The sequence below is a fragment of the Acipenser ruthenus genome, chromosome 4 (assembly GCF_902713425.1).
Source record: "Acipenser ruthenus chromosome 4, fAciRut3.2 maternal haplotype, whole genome shotgun sequence".
NCBI lineage: Eukaryota > Metazoa > Chordata > Actinopteri > Acipenseriformes > Acipenseridae > Acipenser > Acipenser ruthenus.
The window spans coordinates 79,317,349-79,339,924 of NC_081192.1; the positions used below are offsets into that span (position 1 = coordinate 79,317,349).

The 22,576-nt window shown below is 35.9% G+C and overlaps 1 protein-coding gene across 4 annotated transcripts in view; it reads left to right on the plus strand.

The window, feature by feature from the left end:
- LOC117962749 (RNA-binding motif, single-stranded-interacting protein 3) overlaps positions 1 to 22,576 on the plus strand; it is a 379,650-nt gene that overhangs the window by 289,551 nt on the left and 67,523 nt on the right. For all 4 annotated transcript variants that reach the window (XM_059022898.1, XM_059022899.1, XM_059022901.1 and 1 more), the window contains 2 exons: positions 16,253 to 16,410; positions 17,505 to 17,584. In XM_059022898.1, the coding sequence (XP_058878881.1) occupies positions 16,253 to 16,410; positions 17,505 to 17,584 (238 nt within the window). The remainder of the gene's footprint in view (positions 1 to 16,252; positions 16,411 to 17,504; positions 17,585 to 22,576) is intronic.

Consider the following 22,576-nt stretch of genomic DNA (forward strand, 5'->3'; position numbering starts at 1 on the left):
TAGCCATTTTGTTCTGCGCTGTATGAACTTGGTGGTGACTTGAGATCTTCCTTCTTGTCCTTTTGACAAAGGCAACATTTGCTCCAGTCGGTCTTCCATTTAGATTGAAAGTTAGCAGGAGTGGCCATTTTGAAAGGTTGAGATCAGTGGTTCAAGGCTGAGGGTTTTTCCTTTTACCGCCTTTCACCTAAGCACTTTCTGTATGGGATACAGCTAGGTTCATGCCTTTTCCCTACACCTACCCTGATCGTTCATCCAGTGACATTTAAGTCCCGTGCGATCTGTACACCATCCGGATAACTAAAGCCCTGTCATCCTTGGCTCGGCTCTCCGGCGCTGCACATCCTGTCAATTCAAGTGCGGCTACCTAACTATTATGGCGCTTATTAGGTAGCGTTTGGGGCAGTAAATTACAGCTGCATGCTGAGTACATTAGTACATTAGCTGACACCGAACCCCATGCTGAGTTGCACGGCAGTGATGTCTCCAGTGTGCCCTTGTTGTGCATTAACATTCACTCTTTTTCTTCTGCTTTAATGGTCAATGATGACACCTGTTCTCATCACATTTTCCTAAAGTGATGCATGAAAACTATCAGAGAGGTTGCAAAAGTTAAATAAAGAAAGATGCTCAGGTTTAGTTTCGAAATTACCCTTGTTTGCAACATTTTATTTCATTAATCACTTTACAGTGTTGTTTTTCATTTTTAGTTAAACTGCTAGAAACTGTTCAGTTTTTCAAAATTTCTGAAATTTAAAAAGTAATAATTAACAGAGTGTAAAATCAAGTTATACATCCCACATCACATCTGTATTAACCTTCTTTATTTTATCTTATCAAGTACCCAAACAAGTTCAAGAACATATCTTCTTTGCTTTACTAAACATTTCTTTCCAAAACCATAATTAGACATTAATTCCAGCTGCACTGGCTTTTACAAATTAGTCGTATTACTTCAAATTTGAAAGAAAAGTATTAAACAGTGCTGCTTGCATCAATTAAAAAAGCAAAATAAATAAATAAATAAATAAATAAATAGTGCACCATCTAAGTAAACCAGTACACAAAGTAAACAAACTGTTTTCTTTGGCCATAAACACCTTTCTCGTCTATCAGCTCGTTTTTCTTTAGACATTTTAAGTTTGTCTTTGTTTCGTCTCCAGTCACATACTGTTTTTTCACCCTTGCGATTGCCATGCATTTCGGCAAATTCAGCAACGTGCAATTTCAAACCTGTTTTGTAGCATTTTTGTTTTTTGTCTGACTGTCCTACTTTATCCAGTCTCAAAGTCACCTGCATTATTATAGCATTGCAGTTACAACAAACGGAAGACTTGATAAGCTTTACTCAGCTTTCTAACCAATTGCTGTTTGCTACGGCTCCCAGGGGCGGGTTCAGTCTGAATATTGACAAATCAATACCCCGGGAGGGTGAGAATAAGGAAATTCATAGAGACTGACAGCTGTTGTGTTAACAGTGAAGCAGTATAGCTGTGACGTTTTCATATTCCGAAGATTGAGAACTTTAACCACTATTTTTTTTTCTCCACAAACATAAGTGTCTGTGGAGAAAATTTCTGTCTTTAATTTTTTAAGCATGCACCTTTTAACAAATTCACTGTCTGAAAAAGGTTTGGCAGCACATGCAATCTCTGCTAACAATAAAACTGGCATCCACAGCACTTTTAATTTTTCTTTGCATTTTCAGACTTCAACTTTCATTGAGACTCCATAGCTTCTTTCATGTCCAGTAAACTCAGAATGCATTGTTTTGTGCAGCGTGTCATAGTGACGTTGTATGTTATAATCCTTCATAACTGAAATCGTTGCACTGCAAATCAGACATATTGTCTTGCCGTATTTTTGACACCCCTGCTTTAGAGTATGAACTATTTATTTTAAACTATGTCATTCAGCTTTAACTGCAACATATTTAATAACCTGCAATTTACACAAAAAAGTAAAAGCCATAGTGTATGAAATTATGAAAATAATCAGTTTCTTACTTTCCTTTTTATACAGGATTATACTGAGAGGATCGCACATATAGCAATAATGTGTTATTTATTCTGCCAGTTGCAATTAAGTACGTAATATCTTTTTTTATGTGTCTACCAGGGTTCCGATAAATTTCTAACTACCTTGTATTCATATCTTCTGTGTGTGTTTGCATATCATTAAGTAAAATCAGAACAATGTCACATTTGTCCAGCGCACTAGGATTTCTCCCAGCCAATGTTTAGTTGGATTCACACACATACAGGCTCCCTGTCATTAAAAGCTATAGCTACTCATCTGTATAATACAACTGCATGCCCTGCTAAAGCTCACAGGAATTATATTCAATTTCCCACAAAGAGGACAGGTTTACAGGACATGAAAGTGGGCTTCTACCAGGTTGCTGGCTTCCCCAGTGGGATGGGTGCTATTGATTGTACTCACCCCGATCCATGGAGCCTTAAGATTTCGAAATGTCACATTTTTCTATTTTTTTCAGTTTTCCATGTACTACACTGGAAAACTACAAAGCAGTATGTAATTCAATATGTTAACGTAACATTATTCAGCAAGATTAATTGACTTTATGAAGCAAAATGAGTTAATACTATAGGGTGATGGAAAACTTTTGGCCATGGCCGTATAGTATAGTCACAAATAAAATGTACTATGTTCATTGCATGGAACTTGATTAATGAACACATCTCCAAAAGCTGCTAGAGATTAACAGAATTAGATGTGCCACTGTCAAATCTTGAGATTGGCAAGGAGGAGAGGATAAAGTCTGGAGTCTGGTGTGGAATCTAATACAGTATTGTGCTTCTCCTGTCTACAGGCACCAGAATTTCCTAAATCCAAAAGACCTGTTCTTAATTAATCCGGGGTTAGCTAAAATGTCAGTCTAGCCCAATCGATCACCACGTACAGTATGTCTGGATTTGTAAACCAAGTCTGAAGATTATTAAAAAGCAGACGAAGTTGGAAGTATTTGAACACTTTAAAAATGAAGAACGTGATCGCACCTGTCTGTGTTGGAGAGCGTCCAGCAGAAACCTGAGAGTCATCCTGATATAAACATACGATTGTTGTTTTCTGATGACTGGCATCTTGGCCCGAATTCCTTTGGGAGCGGGATTAGTTGATTGTTCCAGCTCACTTCCGAATGTCTCATTATTGACTGCACACATCTAAAACATTGAACAGATAGTTCTCTAATATACAGATAAACAGCTGCCAGTATTATGATATTATGTAGGGGTGTTTTTTTTTTTTTTTTTTTTTTTTTATTGAGTTGGGTCACTTTTTAAGGTGTCATGTGCCATCATTTTGGATTAGGGAAGATCTACATTCTTGAGTCAAGGGCATGGGTTTGGAGTATTCCAGTGTATTTCAGTAGTTTCTCATTATTCTACTAATAGAACACCCCTTGTAAAAGTTTACTTTAGTAAAAGCATAGCAAAGTGTATAGCATAGTGAAAGCATGGTAATGTATAGATAAGTCAGCGTTCCCGTTCACTGGTAAATACCCATCAGAGACAGTTTCAAAAGCTAGTTGACAGGCAGAGATTGAAGCCGCCTGTCAGTTTGACTGGCAGTGGTGTGACGGGCAGTTAGAAACATTGACTGTCACTAACAAGAGCGAATGAGTGTGCCTCTAGCCCACTGGTCCTCAAACAGATTTTTGCTGCTATTTTTTACTAAAATACGAAATATATCATATGAAAAATAAAGAAAATATTGACATATGCACTTCTAAAGTTTTTCATTTATTTCTATAATACAGCCAAAGTGTTTTTCATTTTAAAAAAATACAGCCAACCCTCTCAGCTCTGTACTGGATCTTAATTTTCAGGCTCTTCTAATAATAGAGACAAAAATCTGATTTTTTGCTAGATTAAAAAAAAATAAGTATTGCTCTGACAAGGTCAAACTTAATAGGTTAATCAGTCATATAAATTGATATAAATGAATACAATACCTGAGCTAAAGTACATTACTAATGTACTGAGGTTAAATAAATACAAAAACTACTTTCACGTTACTGTTCCAGTCACATGCTGCACAATAAATCTAACAAAAGTATAATGATTTGCAATTATGGTATATCATAACATTTTAGTTAAAATTATAAATTTTATTACTGAGGTTTACTTATGTTTTTTTTTTTTTTTTTTTTTTAGCTGTACACACAAGTTGAAACTTAAATAAACTTAAATAAACTCTTCAAAAAATAAATGTGAAAAGGGGAGTGTTACTCTCCTCACAACAAAACAAAATGTTAATCACACATAGGTAACATTTACATTGCAAGTTGGGCCAGTTTTTGGAAAGCATAAAGCATTTTCAAGTGACGTACAACATCTGTATCCCCCAGTTATAAATTGCTTGCCAAATCTGAAGCAGGACTTTATTGATCCTGTTTTTTATGTTAATCCCACACATCACTTGCCATTTTAGAAACTGTCGCGCTAATTCTGGCAAGGAGTCTGCATATTTTTAATATCTATCAACTATGTAATTTATGGTGGACACAGACATGGATTTTTGCCTTCCAATTCATGTGCAGCAATGTTTGTTCCAATATTCAGATAGTATCTCCACACTAAAGAAAATATTATTACTCCATAACACTGTTTTCACATCACACTACTAAAATCTTCTCTCGTTGATCAACCAATGAGCACTGACACAAAGCGAAATAGGCAGAGAATTGTGACAAATGTCAAAATGAAATCTGATTGGAATGAAAGCTCAGCCAATCAACTTACAGTGATTATTCTGATGCCAATGCTGCCCAATAGCAACTAATAAAAACAGAAGCAGTATGAGGAAGCAGAATGCAAATAGCATGAACTACACTGAATTAAAAAAATGATGGCAGTAGGTTGACTAAAATGCCCTAGTGATGCACTTGACACAACCCAGAGCACAAATCAAATGTAGGTCCTGTCTACCTATGTGTAGACATTTCTTGCATCTGCCTTTACTGTACATGTGACTAAAGTTGCATTGATGTGTTTGGGCCAGTGCATGTGTGCTTGTTGCAGATTCTTGAACAGAACAGCCCTGCAGCCTTTTCTGCATTCCTCTCCAATTAAAACTTACCTCATCTGATACCAATTATTCTAATTATAGCAGAAGGGGATCTAGTTTGTGGTTGGTCTGTGTAGCTGGGAGTACTGTAACCACACACCAAATGTCTCTGGGGCAGGCAAGCAGAAATCCACTACAGGTAAACTTTGGGACATTTTACAAATGCTGGTCCTGTAGAGATGGGTGTATTGATTTTTGCTGTGGTTGGGGGGAGTGTGTGTGTTTGTGGGGTGGGCGCTGTGATCAGCAGCAGATGGAAACACCTATACTGTAGATGAGATAATAGACAATGCCTCACTTGTAAAGGCCTGAGTGATGTCATGTAATTGTACACTGTTCCATCCTGGGCTGCCAGACTGTTCGTCAGCGCTTTTCCAGCCTGACCTTTGTAGGTTTAGCAATGAGTTGCCAGGGCAATGATAGCCTTGGGTAGTACTGGAGTCAAAAAATGCATAAGAAAAGGTGCACAGCCTTATGAGAACATAAGGCTGTGCCAAGTATCCCAAACTGTGTGCTGCATGTGTGTGCTTCACCACAGTTTCATATGCTCAGCCATTCTTTTAACTACACTTTGCTATGCTTTTACCATGGTATACTGGAGTCAGTTTTTAAGATTCACGTGAGAAGCATTAGATTAAGATGGTCCAAGACCTTATCAACCTCCCATGTTACATTTTTTTTTTTTTACAATATGCTGCTATAGGAAACTGCAGTTTTTTGGGACTGTATTACAGTATCTTTTAAATGAATTATAGTATTCCTTCATTAGCTCTGTAGTTTAGTTTGATGCTGGACGGCTGTATTTAAAAATCATTAGCGTGCGAGGACATGCACAGAATTAACTGAAACTAACACTTGTGGTTTTTGCCTTTGGCCTATTCCCTTTACTACATGTGTGTTGTGGGTTTCTGAAAGCCTGATACTTTCTCTTTGTGCTGTCTTAACCTTTATGTTTTTTAAGTCAAACTGTAGAGGCTTTGACATCACTGCCATTTGGGACAAACACAAAGCAAAAACACAAACCCGACGGAATAGATTGTTATAGCCGTCAGTTCAAATCAACTTTTGGTTACATCAGATGGGGTGCAAATTGAAGCATGTGCGTTCAAGCAGAAAGCGTCTTGTCTCATTACTTCTCTCCTTCACAACATCCCCAGTTGTTTAAAAAAAACCAAAAAAAAAACAATACAGGATTTGAATTCTCAGTTACTGATGACATCTGTCTTGATGTAACTGCCTTACAAACTGTGTTTTCTGGATCAGATATGCCCCATCTGTGCTGAAGAAGAGTTTTAGTTCTTCTTTCAGGGACTGTATGCAAGAGTATGCACCCTTTCTATGCGCTGATCCTATGTAATTTCGAGTCTAGAATTATAACGGAGTAGTATTCTAAATATGGTGTGTGTGTGGGTGATTGATTGTAGTGCGTAGTTATACAAATATAAAAAGAGTGTGTGCATTGTGAGAATGTGAGCAGGTTAATGTTGAATTATTATTATAATATTAGGCTCGGGATATGTCTGTTTTAAAGAAGCTGGATTAACAGTTAAAAGGATAACCCATGTTGGCCCTACATCCTATTGATAGTGTTATGACAGATGTTACCAGTCTTCTGGATAAAACATGAGAAACACCTGCCATAATACTGCATCGTTTTAGTGGTTATTTTATTTTATTTGGTTTTAAAATATAAGTACTATACTGGAGGCTTTATAGATATTCACACCCAGGATTTTCTGACTGTCTTTGGGGTGTAACTGATTCTGTTACCTTGGGCAAGGTATTAATTATTTTTTGAAGAAAAGTTCAGAAGAGATTAACTGAACCTTTAAAATTGTTGGTGTCTGAGGTTTATAAAATAAGCTACGTATGTATCTCTCATTATGATGTTGCTGAAGGTGAAGGTAGTTTGAATGCGTTGGCCCATGCCAGCACACGCACAGAAGCAGCTCAATGCACTGAGACTGATTGTAACCATTGTGTATTTTAAATATTTCTAATTCTTCATTTGCTTTTATATGTCTGCTACGTCTTTTCATCTGCCATCTTTATTTTTCTTTTTCTATTTTCTTTTTCAATTTAAGAATCTTGCTCTTGCCTCTCGCTCTATTCGTCATACTGCCCCTTCCTATCTATCGCCAATCCCTCGTGTCTACTTATATTCCCTCTTGCCCTCTCCGCTCATCCTCTACTGGCCGACTTGTTATGCCTTCTCTTCACGCTCCTTCCTCCCATGCTCGCTCCTTCTCTTCCCTCGTCCCCTTGTGGTGGAAGCAGCTCCTGGTTATCCTCAGAACTGTTCAGTCTTCTACTGCTTTCTGCCGTCTTCTCAAAACCACGTATTCAACCTTTATTTGTAAACAACTATTTATATATCTGTTTGTATTTTCCTTTATTTATGTTCATTTTGTGTGTGTGTGTGTGTGTGTGTGTATATATATAATATTAATAATGTTCTTCACATGCAAACCTGTAGGTGTGACAGTGGCATTGGAGAGGCTCTATTCTGCACCCCAAATGATGCATTCCTGAAATTACTGCCACCCTGTGGGTGTGTGTGTGTGTGTGTGTGTGTGTGTGTGTGTGTGTGATGTTTTACAAGTGATGAAAATCATCAATAGAATGGAGTGAATAACTTTATTTTACCAGAATCAATCCTTCATTTAAATACAATGCCAGACTGACTGGGCAAAACGCAGTATTCCAAATTACAACAACCAGTTGCAGGATTTGATTTAAGGAACGTAATTCCCTGAATTTGCATACTTTATTTTCCATGCATTGAACTAGTTATATATACAAAATACTCAGTGAATGTACATGGAGTGCCATGTTTATTTCACACCTGAGGTTGGCTGTAAACATGACCATATGGCCATGCATGTTCCTTTGTGGAATAACTACAGTGGTGCAGGAATGTTCAGTTCTGTACTTTTGTTTTGTTTGTCAGACAGGAATATGCAGCTCTTTCAAAGAAGATTATAAAGATTAAAAGTTGCTGCTGCTTCCTGGTTCCCACAGTGTTCACTATTAAAGTGTAATTCAAACTCACTACAAGTGTCTAGCAGCAATCAGACCATGTTCTGTAACCTACAGCTACCAGGATCCAGCGGTGTGTCTATATCATATTTTAAAATATCTGCATATCCTGAATTAAGGTTATTAAAAGCAAACCAGCGAAGAACCAAATGATTCTCAGCACAATAAAAAGGGAGGACCAGTAATAATCTCAAAAAGAACATCAGTTTTACTTCATGGGTTAGCACTTTTTTTTCTTTAACAAAGCTCTGTTGTTTGACTTCATCAGCACCATTTGCAGTATAAAATAAAAGGGTCAATTGATGCAGATGGAACAGCCACCAACATACTTACACAGATCCCAAGCACTGATGCCCTTTCTGGGTAATGACAATGGAAGCAGGACTTTGATCTGTATATGGAAAGACACACACACACACACACACACACACTCACACACACACACACACACACACCTATATTTTACAACTACTCTTTCCTTGCTGACATGGGGATCATTTGATCTCTCATCACTTTAGAAACATGCAGCTGAAAATGTTGAGGCTGTTCAGTAAATGAGAAAATGGGTGGAGTTTATGAAGCGCTGGAAAAAAGGATTTTGATTGACTTAAATGTTGGTATCCATGAGAGTTAAGAGGATATTTGCTGACCTGAGTTTTCTTTTAGTTCAGTGGGAAAGGATGTTGGGGCAGGTTTTTTTATCCTTGTTTTAGTTAAACCATAATTGTAATTGTTTCACAGTTTGTTAAGTTTTTATTCGTTGGGGTGTGTTTGTTCATAGGAGGTAATTACAATAAGTATATACTTTATATACACTTTTTACTTTATACTTTTTATGGATATAATATATATATATATATATATATATATATATATATATATATATATATATATATATATATACACACAAACACATATATAGTGCTCCCCCTTTATAACGCTGTAGTTGGGAGCCATAGTTAAGAGACTGCTATTTGTGTTCTACCTTATAACAAGACTACTAGTATTAATGTAATGGCATTATGGGACAAATGGAGCCATGACCGTACCGTCTTATAACCTGTTCCGCAGTATAAAAGGCCGCCTTATAAAGAGGAAGCACTGTGTGTGTATATATATATATATATATATATATATATATATATACATTTAAAATGGCTTAATAGCTTTTCTAACTAATTCCTTGTTTGTACTAAAAAATGCTTTGGAAAAGGTTATTTAGTTTAAATGAGTGGATATTGCAGTATGTTATTATTATTATTATTATTATTATTATTATTATTATTATTATTATTATTATTATTATTATTATTACTTGCTCCATGTCCTGTATGTGGTACTCTATGAGCCTAGTTTTACTTGTTAACTGCCTATTTTACGCCCAATTACATTAGCTGTGGCGCTCTAGCGGGTTAGGTAAGAAAAATCATAGGGGCAATTTCTATACAGTGGACCCTAACGGCCAGGCACACCGTGAGATCAAGCGGACACCTGCAGGGCTGGCCTTTGTCCTCCAGGGGACGATAGCTAGCCAACAGCCTTTATCGAGTCGAGCTCCTGTGTAAAAATCAGATTTGCTTATCAGTGTGCTTGGAGGACACCGACTGACCTTCAGTTATCCTGAGCTGTTGTGGCGAGTTGTGTGCAATAGTTATGACATTATGACTTTCACAACTGATGCACATCCTTGAGTGTGTTATTGTACTTATAAAATGGGCACTTAAAAAAGTCACACAAATTCAGTGTTCACCCTATTTGCAAAATTAGATCCTAACTGTGCAGCACTGCGAAAAGTCCTGTGCGGTCATGAGATTGCTTACAAACAAGAGCCTGGTCATTTTATACAATTGGGCTTATTACACTGGCGAGAAAAAGGGAGGTAAAAAAAAAGCAACAGGAGCTGTTCAGTACGCCAAAGTACAATAAAAGAAAACACTATAATGTGAGAAAAAGGAAGTACAACATGCAAGTGAATTTGACTGGAGCCACTGAAAATATTTCCCAGTAGAAGCAATTAAATCCTACTTCATTTACTGTACACTCTTTTTATTCTTTCATAAAAGATGTAATCTGTTTACAGCTGCAATGCCATCTGGAAGAACATCTTGGTTCTGAGGTGAATAGGAATTGGAAGGAGTTTGTATCAATTTCTGTTTTTAATTAGGATTAATAAAGCAATCATGAGTCTTGGCTCTCACTTTTAACAGCTTAGCAGCAACTGAGTTGTATCGCATAAGCTTTTTGTAATGTCCCTGAAAATAAATAATTATTCGGGATAGAAAATTAAACAGTCCTACAAATGAAAAGTAGGAGATTTTTTTTAAAGTAGTCACATTTTTTTATTACCTGTGAAAATGCATGGTGGCTGAAGTCCATAAATGACAGACATATTGTAAAACTTACCACACACATAGCAAAGCTGCCCTTTTTTATTTGGAAATTTATATTAGAAATTTTGTTGGTTAGCCAAATGGTGAAGTGGAATTTCCAAAGTCGACAAAGTACTGTAGTACTGACAGAGCCTTGTTTTAAAGTGGGAGTCTCATGTAAATCATACTTCTTACCTGAATTCTACTCCCGTGGTTAACTATGCTGTCCTTGATCTATGTCGAGTGACAGCCTCATGTTCCTTAGGTATTTTGCTTGCAAACCGAAATATTGTGTATTATAATTTACCTTACATACAGTAGCTGTAATGAGGTGTCACATTTAACTGCGTGTGCAAAGGCACATTTTCATAGAGAAATAAAATAATTTAAATGGTAAAAAATAAGATTAAATCCAACTGTGTCTGGCCTAGATTTGTTTTCTGTGCAATTTCTATATCATTAAAATGCCCAACAACCGTTTTGCTAATATTGTACATTTGTGGCACCCAGTCCATATCCACCAAGTTATTAACAGCATGGTGAAAGTATTTGGGATATGTTTGACAACAAAGCTTCAGTGGTGGTGATTGATCTCTCCATTCACAAAGCAGAAAGCCTCTGGACCAAGGAACACATCAAGGCTTTCCTGATTGACAGCTACTTTTGTTTTATAATTCCCTGACTCTTGACACTTTAAACCGGACGCTTTAGAAACACTGGGAGGCTGTTACCATGGCAGACCAGCCCCCACTTCATGCATCCCCCTCTCTCCCCATTCACTATATAGCGACTTGCTGTGGCTTCTTTGAGTTTTCAATGCTGGTCTTCCAGGGTCCCAAAGCATGCTGCTTCTGTTATTAAATAATTGTGCTCAACACTGAACTTGCTTAGCAGGCTTTGGTAAACCTTTGTTTTCTGGGGTTCAGGGCTCCACGCTAGCATTAGGAATTCTTTGCAAAGCTTGCTTCAGGTGCTTAATCCCTTTGCAAAAACCTACAACTTTCATCTGTTTTTCAAAGTCCACGTGTCATTGTTTTAGCAGGGTTCTGACAGAAATGCATTGAGTACAAAGGACTAGAATTACAGTCTGAGATAATGAACCAAAGTCTGATTACTACTGTCTACTAGAAGGTGTTTTTTGGGGTTACATGCTAATTTTACAGACCAAAAGGGAATACATGAAAAAACAAGCTTTACTCAAGTATTTTCATGTATTTTATCAGAATCTTGCATTTTTGACATTTTGTTTTACATTCACAAAGGCACTTTAAGATGGGAAACAAATCTGCTTGCCACTCGCAGTGTGAGCCAAATAGGCATGCTCCTTCAACTACATGCAGCACTAAGAGGTTAAAAAGATATCTTCATGTTCTGGATTGTTTAGTAAAGCAAAATAGAGGATTTTCATTTTTTTAAATAGTGTTTTTGTTAAGTTTTAAGCCTATAGAGCTTATGTTTTCAACATAAGTTTATAATGTAAATTAAATTTATCTAATTAAAATTTTAACTGTGAAACAGTGTGAATCTGTGAGTGAAATGGAAGAAATACAACTTCATGTGTAAACAACTCATTCAAAGAGGTTGGTCATTTTGCAGAGCTTTATAGATACTTTACGTGCTTTTAATCTCCAGCCTTTTTAATTTAACGCACACATGGGACAATGGATATTCTTTGTTTAGTCTAGTCAAGTGAAGGAGTCTTTGTGCGTTAGCCATTATTAACTGAACGTATAAAGTGGTACTACTGGAGGAAATACTTTAGTAATACAATGGCAAACGTCATATTTTCATAAGGTAATAGGTGGGGGAGCACAGTTATTGAAGTATTTTTTCTTCTCAGCAGAGAGGCTTGCTCAAACTGTATGTTGTTACTGTAGGTTTCCCAAAGTCTAGCCATCCTACTCATTTTTCTGTGGTATTTATTAACGCCTTATACACTGACCTAGATATAATTACCCAGGATACCCAAAGAGCTTCCTTACTGTTTATAGGTAGTGAATTTGAAATCCTGTAAAAACCATCCTGTCCCTTAACGGTCCTGCGATCTACCTCAATTCAACGTTAGAGTTCAAAGTGACACAACATTTCCATATAAGGTCAAAGAATCCTAAAATATCTTTCTTTCTCCTTTGCCGTGACTGAATGTTATGACCTGAATGGAAAAGAACGGTAATGTTAATCACTGAGCTACACCTGCAGTGAATCATATGTTACAGCCCAGTGATATTTATTGTTATTATAGTGTCGTACTAAACCACAGCCCTATCGCAAACACTCGCAAAAACTCATTATCAAGTACCACATTGTATTGTTTTGATTCTGTAATTGCTGTTTCTTATTGAAATAATTACATTATTCATTTGTTGTGGATCAAGACATGACTCTTTTAAATGTATGGGGCTTGGTTGGGCACTTTAAACCTATATATGGGCAGCAGTGTGGAGTAGTGGTTAGGGCTCTGGACTCTTGACCGGAGGGTTGTGGGTTCAATCCCTGGTGGGGGACACTGCTGCTGTACCCTTGAGCAAGGTACTTTACCTAGATTGCTCCAGTAAAAACCCAACTGTATAAATGGGTAATTGTATGTAAAAAATAATGTGGAAAATAATAATAATAATAATGTAATTGTATGTAAAAATAATGTGATATCTTGTAACAATTGTCAGTCGCCCTGGATAAGGGTGTCTGCTAAGAAATACATTTTATATATATATATATATATATATATATATATATATATATATATATATATATATATATATATATATATTAGCTCAAAGAGCCAGCTGCCCAACGTTTCGATATGTTGTACATATCTTTCTCAAGGGAGCCTGTGTTTGAATCAAAACATTGGAGGTATTTATAGGTTTTTGACGGAATGACAACTACTTGTTATTGTTTACATTCAAATCCATGATTTATTCTTACATGATGTAAAGGTGTTCTATATATTGTGACATCATTTTTACTTCTATCTTTGAATCTGTATTAATTCTAATTAACACTACTTTATATAAACTTATATTTTTATTATATCATGCAATGCTGGCTCTGAGGATCAGTCTAGATTTGGCCTCCCCAGCGCATCAGCATGCACAACTTTTGAATGAATTTTGTTTATTTATTTAAATGTTATATATTTATTGAAGTTAATTAGTTCATTCTTTTCTGTTGAGTCCTGCTGGCATAATCGTGTTCAGTCTATTTATCCATTTACTTTCTTTTATTCTTCTATATGTCGCATTGTCTAATTTGAGCTGTTCTAATACTGCAAACTTTACATCATTTATGTCATGTCCCTGACTGGTGAAGTGCTGTACTATTGGTTCATTCATTTTATAATTTCTAATTAATGAAAGGTGGTTCTAAATTATTTTATATAAAGTAGTTCCAGTCTCTCCAACATATTTGATTTCATCACATTTTTCACAGGCTATTCCATAAACAACATTGCTATTTTTACAGTAGGTATTAGTTTTTAGTGGATATGTGGTGTTCTTATGTTTAATTATATTTTTACTTTTGTCTATGTATTTACACACTTTACACCTACTAGTGCACATGTTCGTAGAACCTATTTTGTCAATTATTCTTTTATGTTTACTGTGAACTAAAATATCACCTAAATTAGCTTCTCTTTTGAATGCTACAACTGGGGCCTTAAGAAATACTTTTTTAAATTTTTCTTAATTATGTAGAATCCGCAAGTGTTTCCAAACTATTTTAGAAATATTGGGCAAAAGTTTAGAGTAAGTCATTATTAATGGGACTCTTTTGACCTTTTTATCTCTATTTTTATAATCTAGTAGATCATCTCTTTTTAGTTTATCCACTTGTCTTAACTCCGTCTCTATAATTCTTTCTTTGTATCCTCTTTTTTTAAGATTTGTTTTTAATACATTTCTTTGTTTTACATAGTCACTTTCTTTTGAGCATATTCTTCGTATTCTTATTCCTAGACCCTTTGGGATTGCCCTTTTAGTGTGTATTGGATGTGCAGAGGACATGTGTAAATACTGGTGCATGTCAGTAGGTTTACAGAAGAGGTCAGTCTGAATTGAACCTTCTTCAAGTTTTACTATGGTATCTAAAAATTATATTTCTTTCCTTGTCCATCGAAGGTCCACCTTAATATTACTGTGTATTTCATTTGCCATTTTATGAAACTGGAAAAGAGATTCTTCTCCATGTGTCCAAACCCCAAAAACATCATCTACAAACCGAATGTATTCTAAAGGTTCTCTTTCCGATTTTCTAAGTAATTGTTCTTCCCATTTCCCCATGTATGTACTGGCAAAATGCATTCCTAATTTAGATCCTAATGCTGTACCATCGTTTTGTTTGTAATTCTTATCAACAAATGTAAAATAACTGTTTTCTAAAACTATGTTGATCATGTTCAGTACCTCTGCTGTAGGTATTGATTTATCTAGTCTATTATCTAGTGCTTTTTGACAAGCTTCTAAAGTTTCTTTACGAGGGACACTTGGGTACAAGGATTTTACATCCATGCAAAATAAAATTGTATTCTCTGGAAGGTTGTGTTTTATTGATTCAAGTTTTTGATTCAAAATTGTGTTGTATCCTTAACATAGCTTGGTAATTTCTCAACGTGCGACCTAAGTTGTTTTTCTGCTATTTCAGCTATTATGTGTGTTGGATTATCAATTGTACTGACTATCATTCGCATAGGGTGATTTTCTTTGTGCATTTTAGGATTTCCTCTTGCTAGGCCTGTGTGTGTGTGTTGGATATATCTGTGTGAAGGAGTTAATATACTGTACACAATATAAGTCACAGCTGAGGAAATATTATATATAAATTCAATAATACTGGTAGCCCATGTCCTTGATTAACTATAGTGCTATAGTTTAATTTAGCTTTCTTCATATACATAATATACCATAAGGACACATTCCTTTCAGCTGGCCCCTGTGATCTTGACTGATTTCTGAAGAGATTTTTGATTAGCTTTATTTTGGGTTCTTTGTCATGAAGGTAGGTTATGATCATTATTATATAAGGATAGAAAAGGCTTATTATTTAATTGCAGAAATAGTAACATATTCTATGACTTTGTAACGTAAACTAGACCCTTATAGACTCCGCTAGTTTAATTACTTTTTTTTTCAAGGCTGTTTCAAACTGATAATTACTGATTGAGAACAATAATCTATGACAGATCTAAATATTGTCACTTGTAAAGTACAATATATGAATTATGTAATATTACCATAACATGTTTATAAATTGTCTATAACTACCTACCAGCATAACAGAACCCTAAACTAAAATGTTATCAACAACCACCATTCCATCATTGATCAGGGTTTTTTTTGTGGTTTTTGTTTAGTTTTTTAAAGCATTCTGATGCTTTGTTTAGATGCAATCCATAAAATAGAATTGTGATCAGTGTGCCCCCATTTCAGGGTCAGTTCCATTAACAGTGCCCCACCTGAGGTCAACACCATGACCTTTTAATTAATTGCAGACATATTAAACACAATAAGGCTCTTTTCTGGCCTTTTTGCTGCATGCCTATATATTGAAGCAATATTTTGTGGGTCAGGGAGCAACACAGAGCCTTTGCTAAAACACTTTCAGAGATGAACAGCATCATGGTGGGTGACATAACTTCAGTCCGGCATAGAAACTACTGTAGGCGTACAGCGACCAACTGTGTATCTTCTCCCTAGCAAATCATCCTTTAACACGATTACTGAAAATGCATTTCTTTTTTTCTTGTTTTCCAGCAACAAGAACAGGACCCCACAAACCTGTACATTTCCAATCTCCCCATTTCTATGGACGAGCAGGAGCTGGAGAACATGCTCAAGCCTTTCGGTCACGTAATTTCCACAAGGATATTGAGGGATGCCAACGGGGTTAGCAGAGGGGTCGGGTTTGCCAGGTTTGCATTCAATTAAAATGCTCAGTATGTGAATGCGGGGGCTTATTCGTGTGTACAGGCTTGCTACCTGCTTCTAATTGTCTTGAGAGGGTTTCATTGCGCTTTATGTTTTGCACAAAGTCCTTGAAGAAACACAATAAATCATAACACTCCTTATTCGGCACATACTTGATGCAGAATGCACATTAGTCTAAGTGTAAGGTAATACCAGAAATGTCTGGGGGTCAAATAAGGGGTTAATAATAAGTGGTATACTGTATAGTCTGCGAATTACCTGATGTTATGGGAAAACAATATATATCAAAGAGGGTAAACTGTTTTCACTCTAGATTAACGTTATCGTAATCCATTAGGGTCATTAACAGGTCATTCTTCAGGAAAAGAATGCTTAATGACATTGATAATTATTTCTCTCAGTGGATTTACCCCCAGGTTGAGCTACTGTGTGGCAGGCTACAGATCACCAACACATTCTAATTAGGGTATTTCTGTAGGCAGTAGGGGAGTTTCTAGTGTGTCCACGTACCGCATTGAAAATTCCCTATTGCATCTAATTGTGCAATTCTCATTTAAAATGGGCACATTCTTTCTGAGGTAGCTTTTCAAATGAAGGTAGGCTGTGAAAAGGGCCTCACCCTGGCTTTCTCTGTGGAGGACAATGTGTGACTGGCCATGGCACCTCTCATTGACTGAAATAGTTGTGCATGATTTTATGGCTTTTACATTACGTATGCATATGTGATGTTTGTGTTATTGCAAGTACAGTATATGGGGTGTATTTTAATATTTATTTTAAAATCTTACTGTCAAAAATATTTTTTTTATTTAAAATATTTTCTTATAATAAGAACAACTATAGAATCATTTTCACAGATAACATTAAGCCTTTGATTTATTTTGTCTGGTGTAATCAATTAAGTTGTCCATAGAGTGTTTCTTTTTAGAGATTCATTTCAGAAGTTCTTAAAATACTATAAGTAAGTGCTTGAATCATCTTGTATCTTTCTCTTTATAAAACATTATTCATAAATGTTTTACTAAAGAATTTACTTGATTTTGAAGAGATATATATATAATTTATTATATCATTCTAGAATGGAGTCCACTGAAAAATGTGAAGTAGTAATTCAACATTTTAATGGAAAATACCTGAAAACACCACCAGGTGTACCAGGTAAGTGTCATTTCAAGTCTTTTTTTTATTAATTGTTACAATGAAGCCATGCTACAGATTCAATTACCAAGGTCACCAAACATTTTTCTTACTGTTCCTGTCTTATATACAGTGTAGGATTTCTAATTTCTTCTGTGTTTCAGCTCTTACTTGGGTATTTTTAAGCAGGGATGGGTGCTGTAAAAATGTGCTTTTTTGTTGCTGTTTGCATCAGATAGGCAAGAGAACCTCCCAATCTGTTGTCAACCTTACTGCTTCTCTTATAGTACCTCTTTCTCTATGACATTGCTTGAGGGACCAGCAAAATAAGATCCCAACGATACAAAAAAATCTATAATTTGGCTGTAACTTTGCTGTATTATATTTTAGATATAATTCGCAAACACAGGTTTGCTTCCACTGCAGGATATCTAAACCTGCAACAGGAAGGTGAACACACCACACCTGCACAATATTTAAGCAGGTCCTCATAGTTCGTTATTATTCAAAATTAAAGTCACTTCAAATGCCACTTAACTTACGAACATTTCCCTTACTATTTTATTATTTTATTTCTTTCTACTCTCTCTCTCTCTCTCTCTCTCTCTCTCTCTCTCTCTCTCTCTCTCTCTCTCTCTCTATATATATATATATATATACACACACACACACACACACACACACACACACATATGTGTGTGTGTAGAGTAGCTGAGGTTAGCAGAGTTGAAAAGTCACATGATTGGAATTGAATCACTATGTGCAGTCCAAGCACTCCAAACTCAAAGCAAGTAAAAAATGATAATAACTAAAACTGGAAGAAACACAATCCAGAACCACTCTGAATGATTGAAAACGCCACAGAAATGTAAATAGTTTATATAGTTTCCGGGATACAGTTACAATATCCTTGTCTTGTTTGAGGAACATGGTTTTAGAGACTGATCATTGGAAAGTTCACCCACAAGAAAGTGCAGTTTAATGGATCACCAGCCCTTGTGGAGAACCCCCCCCCCCCCACACACACACACACACAAAAAACATAAATCCTTCACTAGTCTCGCCCACAAGTGCCTGCCATAACTTTCACAATCAGAATCAACATTAGTCACTTGGCTTGTTTTAAGGCGAAGGTTAGGAAATGGTGGATATAAATAATGAGTCTGGTAAGTAATTTATGACTGGAGTCATGAATCGTTACTTGTCAGAAGTGGTTTGTTATTCCAAGGCCAGGCAAGCCATGGTGTGTTTGTTTAATAATATCGATACACATTTGATTGGGTAATACAGCAGCCGTGGTCCAGGGAGAACTATTAAATGTTTAGTACATTATATTTCTGTGTCATTGCACAGTAATATAATACCACTTCCGTGCTCTGTTTCAGTTGTGAATTGTATGAGGCACTCATATGGTAAAAGTCATTACCGGTGTTATTTCAGTTGAGATTTTTTATTTCAGTTTCTATTTCCGTATTATATTTTATAAAATGTTTCAGTTCAAGTTTCAGTTTCAGTTTGGCTATGAACGCTATTATATATACTGATGTCCAGTGAAAATGCAAGAGTCTAAGTTTTACATGAAGAGCTCATTGGGCACAGTGGTGGAGGCTGTGTGGTGGAGGCTGTGTGGTCCAGTGGGTAAAGAAAAGGGCTTGTAACCAGGAGGTCCCCGGTTCAAATCCCACCTCAGCCACTGACTCATTGTGTGACCCTGAGCAAGTCACTTAACCGCCTTGTGCTCTGTCTTTCGGGTGAGACGTAATTGTAAGTGAATCTGCAGCTGATGCATAGTTCACACACCCTAGTCTCTGTAAGTCACCTTGGATAAAGGTGTCTGCTAAATAAACAAATAATAAATAATAATAATAAATAGTGAGCTGATATGTTTGTTGATTGTTTGAGTAGTATTGTTCCTTGGGATAACAAAATACTGAGTTCAAGTCATGTGATTTCATAAAAACGCCAGGTGCTCAGTGTTTGTTATTTGAGTTGAGTCAAAATAGCCAAAATGAGTTGATTAAGAATCTGTATAAATAGCCATTCGAAAAGACATGATTTTAATTAACACAAGAACAGCGAAAGATAAGACCATGCCCCGAGTAATGAAGATCGCCTGGTTGCTATCGGCTTGATTGAAGGGTGCCTGTCTGTGAGAGAAGTTACCCGGAGAATGAGATGTTCTGCTTCAACAATCAGCAGACTAGTCCAGAGAAACCAGGAAACCGGCTCTGATAGGGACAGGCCACGTCCTGGAAGGCAGAGGGTCACCACACTGGCCCAGGACCATCACATCCGACTGATCCATCTTTGTAATTGCGTAAAGACAACCGCGACCAGACAACCTTCACCAGCTGGCTGCAGCTGCACAGGAAGAGTGGTGGAACATCCCACAGCAGTCTATCCAGAGGCTGATCAGGTCTATGCATCAACGCTGCCGATACTAAGTTTCTAATTTTTTCATTTTGACAGTGTTTCACGTTTCATACTGAAAACTTATCATGATTCTTTGATCTATATTTTTGTTCACATTTTCTGTGATTTTGCTTGATATATGTGTTTAAAATATTTGATTAAATTTAGACGTATATGGGGTGCCATGTGTAAAAAAAAAAACGTCTTTTTTTCCAGATATAACTTAAATCTTGTATTTTGTGTACATTCAGATATAATTTATAAATCTAGTTACAAGATTTAACATTTAGCTAAATATTTAACTAAATATTAAATCTCTCTACAAGATTTAACATTTAGTTAAATATACTCTTAAATATCTTAAATCTGGAGATCGTATGGAAATGAGCTCCACCCGCTTTGTGCTTTCACGCTATTGATTGGCTCTTATATCCAATATGCAAATTTCAGCATTACGAGAGCCAATCAATCACGTGAAAGCACAAATATATAGTTAATATATAGTTAAATATTTAGCTAAATGTTAAATCTTGTAATTAGATTTATAAATTATATCTGAATGTACACATTTAAAAAAAAAGATTTATTTATTTTCACAACATTTATAACTGGGGAAAAAATACAAGATTTAAGTTAAACATGGCACCCCATAGACGTGAGTGTTGCATTTCTTTTGTGCATCAGTATATTTCTATTTCAGTTTTTGTTTTAATAATTAAGCATTATTATTTCTCCTTTGTTTTTGTTGTGTAATTTTTTATTTCAGTTTAGTTTTTGTTTTTTTCTCAATTCTGTTTCAGATTCCATTTTCGTTAATGATTATAACACTGGTCATTACCTCAGTCACTGGCTATGGTGTGATTACGGACTTAACATTCTCACTAGAGGATTACAATCACAAGCCTTTAGAGAATATGTACTGTAGTATGCTGTGAAGATTAGGACCATTTGTTATAAAAACAAAACCACTGAGGCCAGCACTTTATTTATCGACTGTTCTGATTAATTAAATAAGGTCTGGTATTCTCCACTGTTTGTAAAGTAGGTTTGTAGCCTGTCCCCATATTGGATTGCTGCTGGGAGATAGTCCTTAAGAACTCCATCTCCCAGCTGCCTCAATAGGCAGGGTGTTATTCTATATAGTAGATAGTGACAGAACATTTGTATTTTATCTAGAATATTCCTGTTAATTCTGGGGCCATGCTGGTCACCCATATTACTGACGTAATTCATCCGGCAATATCATGGGCACTCCCCTGGGGTGATGGCCTGGAGGAAACATCTGGCACATTGCTTTGAACAGACCATCCCAAACCTTGGAGCTCATCCTGCAGATAACACACCCTGCAGTGTGTAGCAACACAACGAAAACATAGCACAACTCCACCAATGGAGAAAGAAAAAATAGCAGAATGTCACATATTTTGGCATAACTAGTTTACCTATATTTTCTGTCATTGATTTTAACATTAATATGTAAAATTAAAAAAAAGTATGTTATTGGCCTTTGAACAGAAATTAAAATATCAGTATAGTAAAACTGAACATAGTAGTTCTGTATAATAATGAAAGGGATTTGTGAGCTATTCTATTGGAACTGCAACACATGTTGGCTTGGCTTTATAGATGCCAGTCAATGTCATTTTATAAGTGAGTAAGATGTATTACGTGATACTAATAGTCTGTAGAACCTGTTACCACATTAGTAGTACCAATATAATAAGTATACGCTTTGTTTTTATAGGGAGGCTTCCCATGCACTGTTTACAAATAGATTTAGATATTTTGGGTGGACCGGTTCTACCTTCATCTTTTTTTTATTTTTACATTTTAGCTTTACTACAATCTCCTAAATAGTACCTTTGTACTGCAGTAATTAAGTCTGCTTGGCTAATAGGAATCCGTACCCATTAATCCTGAGAAACCAAATGTAGAATATTTCCCAGTATTTCAAAAGCCAAATACATGTCTCATTTTTTAAATAATTTTGTTGGCAATATCTCACCACTCTTCATACATATGCATTGCAGAGTTGAAACCTATCTTGAAGTCATTTTTCTCAGTTTTTTCCATTACCGGTGGAATTGCAAAGACCATTTCACTTACACTTCAACCATTTACTAAAAATAAGTTCCGTAATGCGTATTAAAGGAGGAATAATTTCACCAGACATACCTTAAAAAGTTATTTTACGTGGCTGTGCATAGAATGCCATATGTAGGGGGGTGATTGCTTTACAAAGCAAGCTTAGTGATTTTCTCTCCCAAGGAATCAGCTAGATGATTAATGACTTAGGCCTGCTATATATGTATGACATTAGTGAGCCTCTTTTAGTAGTTCCCTCCTGCTTCTGATTGTAACAGCTGTATACTGAAGTTAAAGTTCAGTCTTCAAAATGCTTTCAGCATGCTTTAGTCTCTTTAGACTAAACACAAAAAAATAAAATGAATAACTCAAAAAATATGTTCTATGTTGTATTGGAGATAATAGAGCCATATACTGGAAAGCTTAAGTGCTGCTGGTATATGGATAGCTAGAGCTATAGTAATGGATCAGTCCTCAAAAAAAAAAAAAAATGGGTATTGATATCAGAGTTCAAAT